We start from the raw sequence: 20,821 nt of genomic DNA, 5'->3' as shown, positions 1-20,821 counted from the left end.
CAGATTTTTTGGTATCGATACCATACCATGTACATACAGTCAGTGGGCTAAACAAAGTATTGATCCTCTCATGCTAGCATCGATGCAATACCAATATCAGCATTGATACTGTTGATTTGGAGCAATCTACCCACCTCTACAGTTGATCGTGCACACAGGAAGCTCAATAATTTTGGAGAGCACTATCAGTTAGGGCTGGGCCATATTATACCGTTCACGGTAATACCGGTATAATCTTAGGCAACGATAGGAAAATGAAATATCGCGATAGAATATGAGTAAAATGCGCATGCACAGTGCCTTTGTTTTCATATGCACATCGCTGATTGTTGAGTGAAACAGATGAACCAGAATTGGTTTGTAAAAATGGTGCAACTTCAGTGATGTGGAACTGGTTTGGTGTTTGTCCGTCAGATCCACGACAAAGCACATTTTTTTGCAGAACATGCAAGCGGCCGTCGTTATTGTCGTATATGTCGGACTAAGATGCTCTTAAATCTGGGAGTAATCTGGTTCTTAAACTCCGTAACCTTCAGGTCAAACGAACACTGCAGCATCACTGAGAGTTAAAAACTGTCTCAATTCTTTCATGTTTAATAAAACGATCAGCATTGCTGCTTAACCAGGTGAAACTATGAAGTTTAACTTCCAGGCATTCACGAAAACAAAATTTATTACATTTAACGGAGTCAGAAGTTAGCAGGAAGCTAGCGGAAGTTAGCTCGCTAGTTTCGCTAGTTACCTAAGCATGATGTTCTGACAGAGATTTCTGGAAAAATTCAAACGTACAGCTCTGCTATCACTTCCAACATAAATGAAGACAGGAAACTAAACAGCAGTGACGTTTGTAGGCTTACTGAAGTTGGGCTAGCTGGTATATAATGATGTGCTACCTGATCGCTAGCGACACAGCTATGTTAGCATAACATAAACAGTGAAGCTGGAGGACGAACACTAACACTTTTCCACTTATAAAAGTTAACGTTAAAGTTCCTGATAGTTAGAGACAAACGCAATCGCATGGGTTGGCTGTAAACAGACCAAACTTCAGTCAGGAGAACAACTGAGATAATCCATCCACAATACAAGGTTAGTCATTAATATACTGCAGCAACATGGGAATAGATCAGAATTCATTCATTAATAAATCAATGGTACAGAAGTGGAGGAAGCAAGAAGAATGAGTTTAATAAAGTTTAATTTATCTGACTGCTTTGTTTCGGTTAATGTGCCTTATAATCCCGTGAACAGCAAGCCGCAGGAGGAGACGTTGCGAGCGGAGGCAGAAGAGGGGCAAGCGGGGAGGCCTGTGGGCACGGCTAAAGACTAGTCCGTTTAAACCACCACTCCCGATCATATTCCTCTCCAACGCCCGTTCAATCCGTTACAAACTGGATGAAATACGACTGCAGATCGCCACTCGACGGACTTTTAATAACTGTTCGTGCATGATTTTCACTGAAACCTGGCTGGACAGCGCCATTCCCGATGCGGCTATCGATCTAGCAGGCCGCACCGCCTATCGAGCCGACAGGTCTGCGGACTCGGGTAAGAAGACTGGCGGGGGGCTGTGCATCTATATTAGCAACCTTTGGTGCACGAACGTCACGGTAACGGAAAAACTGTGCAGTACAGAGGTAGAACTGTTGGTGTTAAAGTGCCGTCCATTCTATCTCCCTCGGGAATTTTCTGCCGTTTACATCTGCGCTGTTTACATTCCACCAGATGCTAATGCTAAGCTAGCGTTAGCACAATTGAGCAGCAGCATCAATAACAGCCTGGTAGCACACCCGGACAGTGTCTTTATTGCGGCTGGGGATTTTAACCACGCGGACCTGAAATCTGTACTTCACAATTTCCACCGTAATGTGAAGTGTGCTACCAGAGGAGATAGAACGTTGGACCAGGTGTACACCAACATGGCGAATGCGTACAGAGCCCAGGCTTATCCCCACCTGGGTCTGTCAGACCATCTCTCCCTTCTGCTACACCCAATATACACACAAAAGATCAAGAGCACTGGGATTACAACCAAAACCGTGAGAACATGGCCGCAGGATGCTATTCCGATGCTTCAGGACTGTTTCCACTGCACAGACTGGGATGTATTCAAGGTGCAGGACACTGACAATCGTGTCGCATTGGACAGTTACACCTCCACTGTCTTGGACTACATCTGTTTCTGTGTGGACAATGTAACAACTTGGAAACGATTCCGTGTGTTCCCTAATAATCCACCCTGGATGACACACGGAGTTCAACAACTTATTCGAACAAGGAACAACGCTTTCAAATCCGGGGACCAGGAGGCATACAGTGCTGCCAGGGCCAACCTGAGAAGAGGCATCAAGACTGCCAAGCAGCAGCACAGGAGGCGTATCGAGGCCAGGTTTGAGAACAACACAAACCCAAGGCAGGTCTGGGAGGGCATCAGGGCTATCACGGACTACAAAAGAAGAACACCATCACCCTCAGCCGACAGTTCTACTCTGGCTGAGGATCTAAATCTCTTTTATGCCCGTTTTGACAGGGAGAACACCGACCCTGTCCTGTCCCCTCTCCCCTCAACCGACCCTGCTCCGGTCCTGAGCACTCATGAGCTGAGGCGTGTGTTCCGGAGCATTAACACCAGGAAGGCGGCCGGGCCGGATGGAGTGCTGGGCCGGGTGCTAAAAGACTGTGCTGCGGACCTGGACGTCTTCACCTCTATATATAACACCTCGTTGTCCTGTTCACTGGTACCATCCTGTTTCAAAGCAGCAACCATTGTTCCCATCCCAAAACAGTCAAATGTCACATGTCTGAACGATTTCAGACCTGTGGCACTCACCCCCATTCCCGCCAAATGCCTGGAGAGACTGGTCATTAAACACATCAGAGCTGCTTTTCCACCATCCCTGGACTCGCACCAGTTTGCATACAGGGAGAACCGGTCAACCGAGGATGCGATCGCCACAGTGCTGCACACATTACTGAAGCACTTGGAACACAGGAACACCTATGCACGGCTCCTCTTTGTAGACTACAGCTCGGCTTTTAATACCATCCGGCCATACAAACTCCGTCCCAAACTCCACCAACTGGGACTTAACTCCTCTCTGTGCAACTGGATTGTGGACTTCCTCACTAACCGTAGACAGAGTGTCAGAGTGGGTAAGAACACCTCTTCCACCCTTGTGGTCAACACCGGTGCCCCTCAGGGGTGTGTTCTGAGCCCTCTGCTATACACTCTCTTCACCCATGACTGTATTTCCTCCTGCGCGTCCAATCTCATTGTTAAGTTTGCAGATGACACTACAGTGCTCGGACTTATATCCAACAATGATGAGACAAACTATAGGACAGAGGTGCAACAACTAGAGTCATGGTGCCACGACAATAACTTGGTCTTAAACACCAAAAAGACCAAGGAGATCATTGTAGATTTCCGGAAGAGGGGTCATAACAACCATCTGCCTCTCTTCATTGGCAGTGAGGCGGTGGAGAGGGTGAGCAGTTTTAAATTCTTGGGGGTAACTGTGACCGAGGACCTGTCCTGGGGCAACCATATCACCTCAGTTGTACGGAAGGCCCAACAGCGCCTCTACTACCTGAGGAGACTGCGGAGCGCACACATTCCCAGATCTCTGATGTTGAACTTCTACAACTGTGCCATCAGCAGCGTTCTGACGTATGGATTTCTAGTGTGGTTCCCCAGCTGCACCAAGGCCGATCAGCAAGCACTCCAGCGGGTGGTGAAAGAAGCTGGCAGAATTATTGGAACAAGTCTGCCAGAGATCAGTAACATCTTCCCCACTCGCTGTCTGAGGAGGGTGCACAGTATCCTGCGGGACCAACATCACCCTGCGCGCCACCTTTTCCATCTGCTGCCCTCAGGGAGAAGGTACAGGTCTATACAGGCCAGAACATCCAGACTGGCCAACAGCCTGTATCCACAGGCTGTGAGGCTCCTGAACTCTCTGCCCCCCTCTCACGGACAATAACCATATCCAACTTCTTAATAGCAATGAACTGGTCTGCATTGGTGCATCATATCTTTATTCTCTTCCCCCTCCTGCCCCCCCCCCCCCTCTTTCTTAAATAGATAACTATCATATCTGATATCATATCTCACAGTACAATAATATTGAATGGGTTGCATTGTTGTATTTTGTCATGTTTCTCAGGTCTTTGTCTGAATTTCTACGAACATTATTGCTAAGGATTGTCTTATTGCATTGGAGTCACACTGGGTTAAATATGTACACTTGGGTTTTAAGGGGTATTTATTATTTTCTTCTTTTTTTGGGGTTGTATGGAAGCCCCAAACGCAATTTCATTGTTCTTGACAATGACAATAAATAAATAAATACTAAAATACACCTTATGGTCCGAAAAATACGCACTGCACACTGCAGTTTAATGTTGCAAAGCACCTCTTTTTAACATCAGTGGATATTATACATGGTTATGCTCAGGATGTGTCAGCCCATTTCTACTGGAAATGCCTTTTGGTTAAACTTTCAGCAAGGAATTTGCATTTGCACTGTTACATTTTTATAAAGCTTTAATGTACATAAAAACCAGCTTCTTGTTTAAGTGAAAATAAATGGAAGGTTGTCTTTTTGTGCTAGTAATGTTGTGGAGTTGTATTTTGTCTCGCATCAATTAAATCGTTATCGCAAATTTTCAAATATATATCATGATAAATATTTTTGGCCATATCGTAGAGCTGGGCGATATATCGAATTTTTAAAAAATATCGATATATTTTTATACGAGATATAAGATGTGACAATATCCTTTATATCGATATAGTCTATGTTACGTATAATTATACTTGTGGAGCCGCAAGTTTGCCTCTCTTTCGTCCACTTTCGTCTTTACGCAACGTTACTCGGCCTCGCCTCTCCTTCACTGAACACAACTCCCCCTCCTCCCCCATCGCTTCACCTGCAGGAAGCGACAAGATGGACACGGCAAATCTCCGTTAACGAGTTACTGCGCATCGCCCCGTGCGTGGGGCTGGACGGCGTCAATGTGTTAGCTAGCTAACCACGCTAACGCCATGCAGCCCAGAGGTGCTGCACGGACTAAAATCCTTTCATTTTCTCAAAAGTTGACAGTGCGCCTTATGTATGAATTCTGGTTGTGCTTGATGGCCGCGAACCGATTTTATGTGGAACACGGCGCTCAGCAATCTGTCAAAAAATGTTTTAGTACGACTTTGATAAGCTACGGAGCTGCACCGCTTGATGGATTGTCGGAGCATTACGGCTGAGCCTCGCGGAGTGATACGTACTGTGCTTCAACGTAATATTACCCTACTGTGTATAAGGACCATAAATGGCACCTGTTAAGAGACGTGGTTGCGAAGCGGATTTCAAACTCCAGGCTGTCAGTCACGCAGTACAAGTTGGGAACAGAGCAGCTGTAAAATCTGTCTTTGTTATTGTGCTCAGCGTCTTTTAGTTTACATTTTGACTGCACAATTGTGAGCTTTTTGTTATGCACAAAAACAACATTGTTTTCTTTTATTTATGGAGCATTATTATTTAATAAATTCTCATAATTTATTTTTGAGTAAATTTTATGTACATCTGCTCTATGTTAATAAAAGTGCCTGTGTGACATCTGGGACACAGCTTTGACTAAGAACTCTCTTCTTGTTCTTACTTTATGGCTTTAAAAAAATATATTGAGATATATATCTTATATCGCCATCCAGCTAAAAAATATCGAGATATGAATTTTGGGTCATATCGCCCAGCCCTACCATATCGCCCTGCTCTACTATCAGTGTCACACTAGCTGGCAAAGACGCTCATCATCTCATAGTGACAGTGCTTATTTTTCATTTAAAGAATTCATTTAGTTAAGTGCATCTATTTCTGTTGTTTATCCACACTCAGGATGCATCGATCTGGTACTTATATAATAAGGAGTTATTGCCGTACTCTAATCCAATGGAAAGGGCAAACAAATGTATCCAATCAGCTGATTAACAGGTGTCGTCGTCATCATCTGAATCTAGGAATTTTCTCATGATAAGCACAAAATTAGAAATGCTTTTCTTTATGTATTGATAAAGATGTATGATTGCTTAAAATTTTCATGAGTTACAGTTAGCGTGAGTCGTCCCAAATAAAAGCTCTTTCTTTCTTGGCGTATCCTCAGCGTCGATATGTTTACATACCGATAGAGGTGCAAGCTTTATCGGGGAACATCATCACCTAAAAATCTTATGTATTGTTAAACTTCACCACAAAGACTCTAAATATGCAGCCCTTTGACTTTTTTTTTAAAATGTGAATGTGTCATTGCTCTGAAGCAGACCAGAAAACAGAGAAACATTGCAGTGGTTCCATGTGAAACCCCTTTGGATTTAAACTTATGAATTCATGCATGTGAAGCTGGTGATAAAAAGGGGGGAGGGGATCACTTTCTCTTTTCTTCTTTTCTTTTGAGTCGACTTCATATCAGCGATACAGTACATCTGCAAATCAAAACCATCTCGCTGACTTTTAGAGCTGTTTAATTGTTCCTGGTTTTCCTCACATCCAGCTCGTCTCGTTGTTTTCGATGTCTACCTCCGAGGCTGAGCTGGGACCACAGCTGCATGTCTTTTTACATTTCCCCTGACAGCATGATCTCACTCATGGCCAGTTGTGTTATGCTGCATGGATTTTTGTTGTTGCTCCTCGTGCTGTGTGTGTGGATCAACCTAAGTCCGGACTCTGATTGAAAAGCTGTGTTACAGCAGCGGCGCAGCCTGCGCCTCATCGCAGTCACAGGATGTGTAATGCTTTAGTTTATACTGAGTAGAAGATTTTTTTTCTCAGGCTCCGTGTGTGTTTGTGTGACTGAGGAATGTTCCACCATACCTCGTTGTGCGTTGCCCAGACAATATTTCCTTCCCTTACTAAATTTAACAGCAGTCAGTTCAGCTTTCTAAGCTTATACGTGTACGGCCTCATTGTTTTTATACAGAGCAGTTGAGCCACTGTCAAACCCTGTGCACCTCACAGGCCTACTCTAAAAGGTGAAGGTGATTTTAAATTATGCCTTTCAGTTTTGCAAAAGCAAGATTGATCATTGTTTTTATGGCGCTCGCTGCAAAATAAATACGTGTACCAAATCCAGAAATTGCAGCCCAAATTACACCTCAGCTCTCTGCGTTTCAAAACGATTTGGAACATTTCAGGGAACGGGAGACGAACGCTCCTTTTCTCTTCTCATGCTCACACCGCTCTGTAATTTCTCTCTGGTTTTTAAATTTAGCACAACTGAAACTGTCCGATTACTCTTGCGGCCGCATTTTGTTGTATCAGTGCTGGATGGATGGAATGAGTGGGTGAAGCAGGACTGACATCAAGCTCTAGAGGATAGTAGTAGATATAAAAAAAACAAAAAAATGTTTTAAGACTGAGGTCAAGATTGCTGTTACGTTAGCTCAGACTCAATTTGTTTCATTGTTGTCAGGGTTCCACGATTTTGTGCTGTTTCTGAGTTTTTAATCCTTAGTTAATATTACCTTCGTTGAGTTTCTGTTCCTGTTTTTTTCTGTGTGAAGGATTTTTCTCTGGTTCACTTTCTAGTTTTACTTCTTCGGCTTCTAGCTCTGCTACACGTGGAAGGCCTATAAGACTCCACAGAGGACAGACAGGCTGGCACTTCTGTATAAATTGCTGGGTTGCGTATGAAGTTAAGATTTTGTGCTGTGTGTTATTTTTATCCTTCATTGTCTCACCCAAAAACCACGGATGGATGGATGGATGGTGATCAAAACCATAAAGATGAAGATCTGATTTGGTTTAGAGGGATATGTGCGTCAGACAGCAGCCGCTGATTATCACTTTTATTCTGAAGGTGGTGTGTATGCCTGGTAGAGATGTGCTGCCATGAGCAAGACAGGAATAGGTTGTCCTAACTTCCTCCCCTCCGGTCACGGCAGATGGCATTCCCTCCCTGAGCCTGCTGCAAGTTTCTTCCTGTAAAAAGGGAGTTTTTCCTTCCCACTGTCGCCAAGTGCTTACTGATAGGTGGTCGTTTGTTTGTTGGAGTTTTCTCTGTATTACTGTAGGGTCTTTACCTTACAATATAAAGTGCCTTGAGGCGACTGTGAGTGTTAGTCAGTCCAGGATGTACAACAGCCTCTAATATCAGCTTATACAGGCTCCAGTGGATCTAGTACATGACTGAAAAGATGGAAGTTACAGGTGCAAGAATTGATCCAACACCAACAGCTCTAAAGCTGGAGTCTTTCCATTCAAGCCCTCTGTGAATGGCTTCATGCAGTGTTGATTAAGGCTTTCAGCACTTAGTAAATGTCTCTTTACTCCTCCTGAGTTTAAGCGTGAAGCGAAGCACTGGTGGACCAATGTGATGCATCACCTTAACATTTAACGTAGCTGAAAAGAGTCCAGATAAACTTTTTAGAGGAAAGATTAAAGTCTGACAAAGTGAGCTATTGACCGCAAAGACATTTTCTTGTTAGAACTGAGTTCCCTAATGTTTGTGGAAATGCTCCCACAGCCAGAAGGTGGAGACAAAATTTCCACTCTGCTGATTTCATGCTTAATTCAGAGTTTACCCACTTTACTGTTGGCATTAAGTTAATAAATGTTTATTTGTTTATTTTTGCTTTTAAGTATTTTAACAGTGCATTATGCTGTATAAAAATAAATGTGAAATGAGTCTGTTTTGAGTAATTTAATAACGGCTTCTCTTGGTCATGACTCAGTTTATACAACTATTCACTGTGGCAGTGGAGAAAATCCCACCTGAACCCTGAACAAAGTAACAGGATGTGTGATTAAGCCAAATAATACCTCACTGTTTTTTTTCTTACAAATTCAGTGACAGTAGCTAATCTCCTGACAAAAATGTTATCAGAGTCTTTTGGGGAAAAATATTTAAAATATCTAATCAGGTAACAGTTTATTACATAATCTTCTTATGAGAAGAAGAAGATAGGAAAGCTATCGACTGCAAAAAAAAAAAAAAATCTGCCAAATCAAAGACTTGGATTTATGGGAGCAGCTACAACTGCTTTTAACATATTGTTGTTGTTGTTGTTGTTGTTGTTGTTGTTGTTGTTGTTGTTATTATTATCAAAAGAAGCGGTATGACTGTCCATACCCCCTCACCCACGCACCCACCCACCCAAAGAAAAAGCCAGAAACAAGCATGCGCCAGCATATGCTTCATATCCCAAAAGTTATATCAGTGTCGCAATAGCTTCAAACAGGACCGAGCCCCTGCTCTCCTCCGCGATGTGATAATCCTCCGCATAACCCGTTGCACCGTCACATCCTATTCTAATCACGCAATCGGGTCTGAAAAGACCTCTGATTGGCTCCTTCACAGACTCCGTGTGCGTGGAGTTGGGTTCTCTCCTGAAATTCGTGAATGGCAATATGCTGAAAGGTTGTTTTGATTTCTTGTCCGGTGACAGCAAAACTGTGTTGCCTTCTCCAGCTGTAAGATTTTTAAAGGTTTTACTAAGAAACTTGTGAATTGGGATAAATTGCTAAGTATGAATCATGCCTGCCTGCCTTTTGTTGTGCTTTAAGTCATTTGTCTACATTGATGCATCAATAATTGTTATTAGATAATATTATATTAGATGTTATATATGCAAGCATTTGTATCTACATTAATTACATTTAACTGATAACTCTATTGCATGCTTAAATAACTAAGAATTTTAAATAGTTAGTTTAAAATTCTGGCAATTTTAACTGGCATATCCGATATGTTTGAAACCACAGGCAGCTACAACAGACACTGTAGTGGGACATTGTAACAAAGAGGCACCAGAAACATCTTGTCTATCTATGATTTATCAGCCTCTCTCTCCCAGGCTCTTCTCCTTTATCAGCCTGTCACTCTGCATCACTCTCCTGTCACTAGTTTTTCCTCTCCCTTATTCCTCCCTGTTCTGCTCGCCTTACAAGGCTCAAAGTGACTTCCAGGGCGGTGTTTCCTGGCCCTCTGTTGTTAATAAAGACTTGGAGCGCCAGCTGCAGTCTTGGCTGGTAGATGCTGAGGCCCCAGGGCACTGGGGAAACAACAGCGTGCTCTCAAAGCTCGACCAAATCTCCAAGTACATTTTAAGCGCTCACCAGTGACTTTCGGGGTCCTGCATCGCTCCTCAGATATCAGCTGGAAAATGCAAACTGGACACACCACAAAACAGTTGTTAGAGCAGGAACATGGCCAAGAAGCGCGCTCATACAGTATGTGTGATGGTCTGTTAGTTAATGTATGTTTCACTTGTGTCTGGTACGCATCAGGGTTTGATGATTAGTGTTTGAAGCTGAGTTTACATTGTATTGTTAATAAGAATAATTAGTCTTCCTATGCTCTACAAAGCCCCAGTTAGAGCAGATATGGCCCTTTAGTGGTGGACTTCCAGTGGGCAAGTTGCAGTTTTTCTTATTTCCATCTGCTTTCATTTACACCCAGTAAGAAAAAAAGAGCATATTAGAGCCCACAGGAGACCAGTAAATTCATCCACGGGGTTGCTTGCAGATCACCAGAGCTGGCCAGCTGCTGGTGATGACGGGGTACTTTCGAAGCGCTCTCATGGCTCTTGCCCTGCTTGCTGTAATGGGCCACATAAATAGCTAATTGTTAAATCCATCTCGGGGGTCGCAATACACGATGAGTAAGGAGGTGAATCTGCGAAACAGGCAGAATGAGAGCACGCCGTGACATCTAGGTATCGTGCTATGCTTTTGTAATATGAATCTCGGGGCCTATGGGCCATTTAGACAGCCTGACTGTCAGTTTCACTCTCACTCTCACTTTTTCCAGGAGGAAATAGTACAGACACACTCCATGTAATCATATAGTTGTTGAGTCTGAGAGGAAAGGCAACAGTGCCTATGAAGAGGTGTGCAACACTTAGTGTTGTTTTCCTCAGCTGACAGATTGAGGAGGGTAGTGGTTTGACCCGTAATCAGGGCCAAGTCCCAATTACTGCAGTCTTGCACTGTAGCCATTAGCTCACTGTCTCTGGAGACTCCAAATCTCATTTTAAGGGAATGACTCAGAAAAAGTGATTTATAATCGAATAAGATTCTCGAAGACAGCAGGGATTTTCGCTCTGCGTGCTAATCACCTTAGCCGAGTGACGATCTGCACTTTGTCTTTCCCAGCGAATGATCTCAGATCTCCTTAGCTGTCATGTTTTACGCTGGTCATTTAAGCAGCAATGAAGAATTTATTGTTACTTTAATATTGCTTAATGTGTGCATTGAACACAGAGGTAGAAAGATCGAAAAGTCAAGCAGCCTGTAAGAAATAATGATGCTGACTGCTGTCTAAAATATTCTAGTTTATACACACAAACAGTCCACAAGCGAGCACGTCCTCATCTCACACACTTCTCTTACTCGCTGCCTTTTTTGTTTTCAGACTAAAGAGCAACAGGACCAAGTACAGAATCAGAGCAATAAAGTCTTCCTCTACTGTGCCTTCTTGGACTACAGGTGGGTTTGTGTTCATGATTTCGACACAGAACTTCTGAATTATCCATTCAGATCCAGCTCCAAAGGGATTTTTATCTTGATTGTTCACTCGTTGCATGCATTTCTTTCTCGAGTCTTTAAATCATAAGAAATCACTGGTGATTGGAAGAAGGTGGTGGTTTTTTTTTTTTTCTTTTACTCTTTCAAATCAGAAACATCCAGTTTTACACGTGTCGCTGTTTCGGCTTCTTGAGCCACAGCCCTCAATGTAAAACAAAGGAAAAAAAAGCTGAAGCTCTGATATGCAGAGCCAAAACACTTTTTGCTAAGCTTAACTCATTTTTAAAAATAGGGAGTCCAATACGTTGGATTCAAACACGTCCTTCTCCTACTCCACTTTGCCCTGAAGCTTAAGAAAAATGTGAATAATTGGGTCGCCCTGTCAGATTGCACTAATAAAGTCAACTTAATCTCTGTGTGCCTCCCACGGGGGGGATATTGGATTATACTGAGTGCACCCTCTCAGCAGCGTTCCAGTAAAGAATTGCCCCGTCTGTTTCTCTGTATCCTGTTTGTTCTAGTTTTTTATGTTTGATCTTGCATTAGATACATTTCCTCTGCTAACAGCACCTAATTGTCATTCATTTCAGTTCTAAAGAGGGAGTATGGTCCAACAAAGGCTGCGTGCGCGCACATGGAAACATGACATACTCCGTGTGTTTGTGCAACCACCTTACCAACTTTGCCATCCTCATGCAAGTTGTGCCCTTAAAGGTATGAATGTTCTGGCTGCTCTTCAAAAGTCTGAATATTAGGCAGCATTTGCAACAGATCTCATTTTTATTTTGTTGTTTTGAAGGAGTTCAACACAGTTTGATGTTTGTAGTCTTCAGCTTTGCATGTTTCTCCTATTTGTACTGAAGCTTCTAATCTCACCAGACTCCAGACTTTTATCAGCACGGCGCCTGGTAGCCAGTAACTCATTCTCCTATTTTTCTTGTTCAGTGGTGGTTTGCAAACAAATTTTTGGTGGAATAACTGCAAGTAGTAGTGTTTTACATACTATCAGACTCCTGCAACAACAAAGGAAGATGTATATTTTAAGAAAACAATAAAACATTTTATTTATATCGAACCTCGGATACAGGAGGAACAATGCGGTTTTCGTCCTGGTCGCGGAACACTGGACCAGCTCTTTATCCTCTCCAGGATACTTGAGGGTGCACGGGAGTTTGCCCAACCAGTCTACATGTGTTTTGTGGACTTGGAGAAGGCATTCGACCGTGTCCCTCGGGGTGTCCTGTGGGAGGTGTTGCGGGAATATGGGGTGTCTGGCCCATTGCTACGGGCCATTCGATCCCTATACAACCGTTGCAAGAGCTTGGTTCGCATTGCCGGCAATAAGTCGGACTCGTTCCCGGTGGGTGATGGGCTCCGCCAGGGCTGCCCTTTGTCTCCGGTTCTGTTCATAATTTTTATGGACAGAATTTCTAGGCGCAGCCAAGTGGCGGAGGGCTTTCGCTTTGGTGGCCTCAGAATCTCATCTCTGATTTTTGCAGATGATGTGGTTCTGTTGGCTTCATCGGGTGGGGGCCTCCAGCTCGCACTGGAACGGTTCGCAGCCGAGTGTGAAGCAGCGGGAATGAGGATCAGCACCTCCAAATCTGAGGCCATGGTTCTCAGCCGGAAAAGGGTGGAGTGCCCACTCCGGGTCGGGGATGAGTTCCTGCCCCAAGTGGAGGAGTTCAAGTATCTCGGTCTTGTTCGCGAGTGATGGGAGAAGGGAGCCGGAGATCGACAGACGGATTGGGGCTGCAGCTGCAGTAATGCGGACGCTGCACCGGTCCGTCGTGGTGAAGAGGGAGCTGAGTGTAAAAGCGAAGCTCTCAATTTACCGGTCGATCTACGTCCCTACCCTCACCTATGGCCACGAGCTGTGGGTAGTGACCGAAAGAACGAGATCGCGGATACAAGCGGCAGAAATGAGCTTCCTCCGAAGGGTGGCTGGCCTCTCCCTTAGAGATAGGGTGAGAAGTTCGGCCATCCGGGAGGGGCTCAGAGTAGAGCAGCTGCTGCTCCACATCGAAAGGAGCCAGCTGAAGTGGTTCGGGCATCTGACAAGGATGCCCCCTGGGCGCCTCCTGGGTGAGGTGTTCCAGGCATGTCCCACCGGGAGGAGGCCCCGGGGCAGACCCAGGACACGCTGGAGAGATTATATCTCTCGGCTGGCCTGGGAACGCCTTGGTATTCCCCCGGATAAGCTGGAGGAAGTGGCTGGGGAGAGGGAGGTCTGGGCCTCTTTGCTTAGGCTGCTGCCCCCGCGACCCGGCCCCGGATAAAGCGGATGAAGATGGATGGATGGAATAAAACATTTTAAAATCATTTAAAATTATTACAGTTTACTTGAAGACTGAGAAGTGAAAATGGAATCTCTGTAAAATATAATATTCAAGTGCAGACAGAGCCAGTGGCAGACACCTGGGCCAGGTGATGTGGAAGCCAGGCAACTTGGTCGGTGCACTCTGCAAGCAACTTTACAAGTGAATGCGCAGCATGAGTGAGTGAAAGGATGGAGCCACTATATTACGCCATCCAACAAATCAGTTGGATTTAAAAGTGTAGCCCTCTCACCAAGACACAAAATACGCTGGTTAGCTTGTAGAAGAGTAAGTAAACAGGAAGCAGTGGTTTACCAGTGCCTTCTTTACTTCTCTATCAAACCACTAGTTTCACTGGTGGTTTGATAGAGAAGCGCTTTGTGCAACCATGATTTGTGTGGTTGTTTTAGGTCACTGAACGGGTCAGTGGAGCATTCCTCAAAGTTATGGGCTCTCAAGGGGCAAATAAACAAAAATCTCTTTAAACCATCCTTCATTTATTTTTTTCTGTTTTCTCTTTTTCACGTTTACATCATCTGCACGTGGAGCACTTAAAAGCACAAAACCTGTGCATGATTTTTTCCTCTTATCTAACTCTTTTGCATCCAAGAATACGAACCCATGGGAGTATGGTTAACATCCACAATGGCTTCTTAAAATAGAAAAAGCAGACTTCTTATTGCAGCTTAAGTGCGCCAGTGCTGTATTTATGGCACACGAGTCTATTTGATGCTCTGCTTTCCCTTAGCAAGTCTCTAATTAGTGGGCTGCCTCATCCCTCAGTTGCAAGGGAACATCTCACGTATCCCAGTTCTGGATGGCTGAGACTCCTCTGCTCTTGTAATGACAAGGCACATGAGTAGACAGTTAATGGAAAATTAAACCCAAACACTCAAAATAGCCTGAAATCCAAAACAACATCAACACACTGGGCTGGACGCACACTGCGTCGATTATAAACATTTTTGCTTTTTGCTCAAAATATAAAAATCGGTGTTTAATCTTTTGCAATGGCTTTAAGAGGACATTACCTCAAAAACTTGTGAACAAAACATGTAAACAAAAGCAGAATATATAGTTTTGTGATCAAGAATCATTTTAATTGCAACATCTGTGCTATCCTATTTGACATGAGAGGTTATAAATAACTTTTTGAGGCTATGATATTGTGCCCACTTGTGGAAGTACTAATGGTGTTTGTTAGTCTTGTGTTCACAGTAATAAACTCTAGAGACTCCCTTTGTTGAAAAAGGATGCACTAGATTTGGATGTATGTGGGATGGCACATGTACCAACACTCCATGTGCTGTGTTGTCAGATCTGATGCTGACAATGCCTCTCTCCACAGATTTCTACTGGCCACAAGGTGGCACTATCAACCATCGGTTACGTTGGCTGCTCTATTTCCATCTTCTGCCTTGCCATCACTCTGGTCACCTTTGCAGTCTTATCGTAAGTATTACTTTTTAAACAGTAAGTAAATTTACAAGAACTCAGTGGAATTACCTTTTTTTTCTCCTTCATATGTGGCCAAAGACATGTAGTGTGATGAGTCGGATGTCAGAATCTGGAATGTTTAAATGCAACAAAGCCTTTTTTATTACCATAGTAGTCTATGAAGTTATACTGTAGTTAAGTATTTTTCCTTTTGCTTCTTTTCAGGTCAGTGAGTACCATCCGTAACCAGCGCTACCACATCCACGCCAACCTCTCCTTTGCCATCCTGGTGGCAGAGATCTTACTGCTGATCAGCGCTCGCTTTGACCCTGGCACGGTACGTACACGGCACAGTGACTGCTTGATGATTGCAGCATAATGATGACAGGAGTGGCAGTGGTTTTAATGGTTTTACAGCTGTTACTATGACAAGGATAGAAATACATCATGTTGAAAATGATGAGAAGCATAGAAAGCAGTATAAAAATGAGGGTTTAAGAAAAAAATACACATTAAAAGAGACAGTTTTGATCTTTTCCCAGCTGCCATGTAAGGTTATGGCTGTCCTGCTACACTTCTTCTTTCTGAGTGCTTTTGCCTGGATGTTGGTGGAGGGCCTTCACCTGTACAGTATGGTGGTCAAGGTGTTCGGCTCTGAAGACAGCAAACACTTCTACTACTATGGCATTGGCTGGGGTGGGTCTGTCTTGCTTCTTTTTTTTTTCTTTTTTTTTTTGAAAATATGTATTTAAAAAGGATAACTATTCAGTAATATTTTCCTCATTTCTGTCCTTACATCATCTTATTTTATTGTCACAAATCTGATCCAAAGCCCTGCCTCTACCCTGGGCGACCTCATCTAAAGATGATTTCCTTAAAATTGATCTTTCTTTGTCAAATATAATAAAAACAGCCATAGCAGTGTTGAATAAGTCAACTTTAAGGTTCACCACATTCCAGTCTATCTTTTAGGTCTCATCATTTTTGTGAGCTCGAGTGTGATGGACAGAAAAAACAAATCTGGAACATACATGTCCCATCTCTGGCTGCTGGGGAACGCCTCTCTTACATGTTGAACCCATTTGTGGAAAAACATCGGCTTTTTTTAATTACTTCCTTTCTTCTGGCTAGAGTATTTTTTTCATTTTGTGTTTTTTTTTTACTGCACATTACTCACTTGAGACTTCTTCCCTGTCAGCTTCAAGTACAGTTGTTATCAAAAGAAAGTAAATACATGCTTTTATAAAGAATTATTTCTCTGTTACGCTGTGATAAAGGCTTTCAGCTACTTCATCCTTCATTTCCTCACTCTAAGTAAAAAATTCCTCCCAGCATAGTGTCCTCAAAACCTTTGGACCTCAGAGGCCAAGAGATCAAAGCAGTGAAATCTAAGGACTTGTTTTCAAGGAAACAAGCAATTAGCAGCACGCTAAAAAACCTCTACAGGGAGTTTATACAGGCCCGGGTCCTGCACGGTGCACAGTTCCAAAGTGTTTGCAATGAAGTTTATCCTGTGGAGCTTTGACAACAAGGCAAAGAAAGGAAATGGGAAGGGAAAAAAACTCTGCGAGCAATCACCATTGGATTTAAAACGAAACATTTATATTTGTAGGCATTTCTATGGCATTTATATAACATAATGTACAGTAAGGTACAGTGAGAACATGTAAACTGTAACAAATATGTGTTTTATATACTATAATTACCACAAACTAAAATATACAGCATACTATAATAAAGCTGCCATGCTATTCTATGTGTAGGTACTGTACGCAACCCCCATTTGAGGAGTGTATGGAGGAAATAGGTGTCTATGGTGCTGCTATTACTGAATATGTGTTTGTTTGTTTTTTTGGACCAGGTTCTCCGTTCTTGATCTGTGTCGTGTCCATGACATCAGCACTTGACAGTTATGGAAAAGTTGATAAGTAAGTATAAAAAAGAAATCTTTGGGGAAATGTACTTTACTCCATTAAGGCTCTTTGCAGTTGCATAATAGTGACATCACCTGTGTGCAAGAAATTGCAAACAGAAATTGTTATTTAAAAGCATTTGGTTACCAGTGTGTTGCTCCATGTTTGCATTGCAACATTATTTCCTTTTTGTTCTGAGGGAAAACAATCCAAAGTCTAAATGAAGGAGGTATCCTCAGCTCGGATGCATAATTTACTGTGGGCAGAGAATACTGAAGTTTTCAGCTGGCTTTTCCGTGAAAAACATTCGAAAAACAGAGAAATTCCAGTGCATGTTAAAATGCCTACTACACTAAAATACTTACTTAATTTGATTGAATCACATTGTTGAAACTTTATATTAAGGTCAGATAAAGTTTTACACTTTGTTGTTGTTGTTTTTTTGTATAATTGAACAGCAAGTCACAGAGAACGGTATAAAAGAAAGAAAAAAGATCAAAATTTTCAATTCAAAATTATTGCGAGTTGGTCATCAAAATTCTGATATACCAAACGTGAAATTTTGAGACATTGTGGATGGCAAAAAAAAAAAGTTTGTCCTTTTTAGTGGTGACAAAAAGCATCGTGGGCATGTTAAAATAGAGCCAACCTTTTACTTGTGAACTGTGGATTCCTCTTTAGTAAGGATTACTGTGAGAGACCATGAGTTGTTTACTTATTTAGAGCAAAGTGGCTCTAAAGTCATATTAAAGATACATTTTGGCCTACATGTTATGTGTATAAATGCTCTCTTTTTATATGATATACAGTAGTGTTGGTTTCTTGTTGTGGTATTTGTCGTCATCCTGGATCTACTAGAAAACATTGTTATACAGTTATACATGAATAGACTACATAAACACTGACTAAAAATCTTTTGGGGTTGGAATGTGATTATCAAATAATCGTCAGTAAAAGCCTTTCAACATTTCTTCCATTGGATAATCTTGTTTTTATCTTCGATCTTTTTGAACACTGTCTCATCTGTTTATTTCAGCTGCTGGCTGTCACTGCAGAACGGAGCCATCTGGGCATTTGTGGCACCGGCTCTTTTTGTGATTGTGGTGAGAAATTTGCAAAGGTTTCCTTTTGTTGTTTTACACGAGTCACAATTTGTCACCTAATTTACAAAAAGTCTGTTTTCTGTTCAAACACGGCTTTGTTTCAGGTAAACATTGGCATTCTGATATCCGTGACCAGGATCATATCTCGAATCAGCGGAGAGAATTACAAGGTTCATGGAGACGCCAATGCAGTCAAGTGAGGGGTTTTTTGTTTATTGTTTTTTTACATAATCAGGCTAATTCTTGTATTATTATCAAATGCTGATATTTGAATAAAAATTCATAACATAACCATATTATCTCTTGGATTGTCTCCAGGCTGACCATAAAGGCAGTAGCTGTGCTTCTGCCTATACTTGGCATTTCCTGGATCTTTGGTGTTCTCGTGGTCAACACACAGTCTTTGCCATTCCTTTATATATTTGCAGTTTTCAACTCATTACAAGTAGGTTCTTTACAATATGATCAATGTTAGATTTTGTAACGCTATTTCTAAAACCATGTATAAATTCTTTTCTCTCCTTTAGGGGTTCTTTGTCTTCTTATTTCACTGTCTTCTCAACTCTGAGGTATAATGCTGAATATGTTTTCACTTCCCCACACACAAACAACTAGAATTTCATATTATGTATATGTTATTAGATAGGGGTGCAACGATATTCGTATCGATATTGAACCGTTCGATACAGTGCTTTCGGTTCGGTACGCATCGAACAATACAACATTTGTAATTTATTTTATCAACTTTCCTTCTGACGATGCTGTCTGTGTTGAGCGCTCAGTGAATCTGCGTTCGACTACTCCGCCTAGGCTGCACTGTCGAGCGCAGATCCACTGAGCGCTCAACACAGACAGCATAGTCAGGAGGAAGAGCGCAGGGCAAGCTAGCGAGACAGAAGTTAAGCTCTCCTTGCAAGATGGACCTCCCCCACCCTCATTCAGATCTGGCGTTTGGAATTATTTTGGTTTTCATGTGACATATGACCCTGAAGGTAAGCGAGTCATGGACTAAAGTAAAACAGTATGTTGGATGTGCCATGCAATGCTTAATTACATTGGTGTGAACTAGTGTGTTAGCGCAGTTAGCTCGTTAATGTGTTGGCCGTCTAGCCCCATGCACGGGGCGATCGGCGGTAGCTCGTTAACGGAGATTTGTGGTGTTGTGGCGTTAAGGTCATTTCAACGAGATTAACCTGAAAGCACTAGTGGGAACACAACGAATATGACTGCACATTTACGCCGACATCATCCTAGTGCAAAGACAAAAACAACAAGCATGCTACTAACTTTAGCCGAGTCATTTAGACAGCTGTTAGCACGTGATTCTCCTTATGCTGCTGAGAATATAGCCCAGAAGAAGCGGATAGTATAGCTTTTATTTTGGAAAGAGACATTTCTCTGTAATAAACTCTCTTTTCCAAAGATGAGTGATTCCTCAATCAGATACAGGGCTTGCAAAATCGCTAGCCCGAAGTCCCGGAGCTAGCGATCTTTCCAGTCGGGCTACAAAAATCTCTCTGCCCTGCCCGTCAGGCTATTGTAGGAAAAATATATGTCAATGCTTTTGCATTCTTTCAGAAATGTAGCTGGGTAATTATGTCATTGGCATCGGTGAGCCACTGTCAATATGTGACATATTGAAATCGCGTTTGAATTTGCGCTTGTTTTTTTGCTTTCACTTTGCAATGACAGCACTGATCTGTGAGTGATGATAATTTGTGCACCAATTCCTCTGACATCGTCTTATTAATCGTTAGCTTACTATGCAAACATGACAAGTGAAATCTCCGCAGCAAGCTTAAACATGTGAGAGGTTGATCGCGCAGAGAATCGCTGAGCTTATGTGAGTCCGTGTGTAAAAGTAGCAGTATATATATTTTAGTTCTGCTGAGCCAAATAAGACAGGTCGGGGTGAAGAAGTGACAGTCAAAGAAAAGCTTACCACAAAACGGAGAAGTTATGACAAATGAGACTATAAGGCAAAAAGAAAGTGCAGCTTTATGGTTTCATGGACAAAAGAATTTCTGTGGCTGCAATATGACGAGCTAAATAACCAGGGCTGCACATAAGTGGTCCGCAGGTGCGCATTCGCTGTCAAAATAAAAAACCCGCACAAGGGTTAGGGTTAAATTTAAAAACTGTACTTTTGAGTTAAAATATATATTTATAATTTTAATAAATGACAAATTAAAAAGGCATGAACATTTTTTTGTATCGAAAAAATATCGAACCGTGACACCAAAGTATCGAACCGAACCGAACCGTGAATTTTGTGTATCGTTGCACCCCTATTATTAGATATTTAGTCTAAATAGCAAGAAGGGGGACAAAGTTCTCTGCTGTAACAACTTCTAACTTGTGATGAATGCACAGCATACTTTGCCTCATATTTCTCAGTGTTTGTGATGGATTTACTTCTTACTGTAGGTCAGAGCTGCTTTCAAACACAAAACCAAGGTCTGGTCTCTTACCAGCAGCTCCATCCGAAACATTAATGTGAAGCCCTTCAACTCTGACATAGTGAGTCCTGATCA

At 42.4% G+C, this 20,821-nt stretch overlaps 1 protein-coding gene across 6 annotated transcripts in view; it reads left to right on the top strand.

Moving 5' to 3' along the window:
- adgrd1 (adhesion G protein-coupled receptor D1) overlaps positions 1 to 20,821 on the top strand; it is a 40,516-nt gene that overhangs the window by 17,429 nt on the left and 2,266 nt on the right. For all 6 annotated transcript variants that reach the window (XM_004544134.4, XM_076890708.1, XM_004544133.4 and 3 more), the window contains 11 exons: positions 11,404 to 11,477; positions 12,107 to 12,230; positions 15,183 to 15,286; positions 15,497 to 15,608; positions 15,814 to 15,967; positions 17,133 to 17,199; positions 18,221 to 18,287; positions 18,392 to 18,483; positions 18,606 to 18,732; positions 18,815 to 18,856; positions 20,715 to 20,807. In XM_004544134.4, the coding sequence (XP_004544191.1) occupies positions 11,404 to 11,477; positions 12,107 to 12,230; positions 15,183 to 15,286; positions 15,497 to 15,608; positions 15,814 to 15,967; positions 17,133 to 17,199; positions 18,221 to 18,287; positions 18,392 to 18,483; positions 18,606 to 18,732; positions 18,815 to 18,856; positions 20,715 to 20,807 (1,056 nt within the window). The remainder of the gene's footprint in view (positions 1 to 11,403; positions 11,478 to 12,106; positions 12,231 to 15,182; positions 15,287 to 15,496; positions 15,609 to 15,813; positions 15,968 to 17,132; positions 17,200 to 18,220; positions 18,288 to 18,391; positions 18,484 to 18,605; positions 18,733 to 18,814; positions 18,857 to 20,714; positions 20,808 to 20,821) is intronic.

Source organism: Maylandia zebra, linkage group LG12 (genome assembly GCF_041146795.1).
Source record: "Maylandia zebra isolate NMK-2024a linkage group LG12, Mzebra_GT3a, whole genome shotgun sequence".
Taxonomy (NCBI): Eukaryota; Metazoa; Chordata; class Actinopteri; order Cichliformes; family Cichlidae; genus Maylandia; species Maylandia zebra.
The sequence above is the reverse complement of the archived record's forward strand: the minus strand, read 5'-3'. Positions and strand labels throughout refer to the sequence as shown.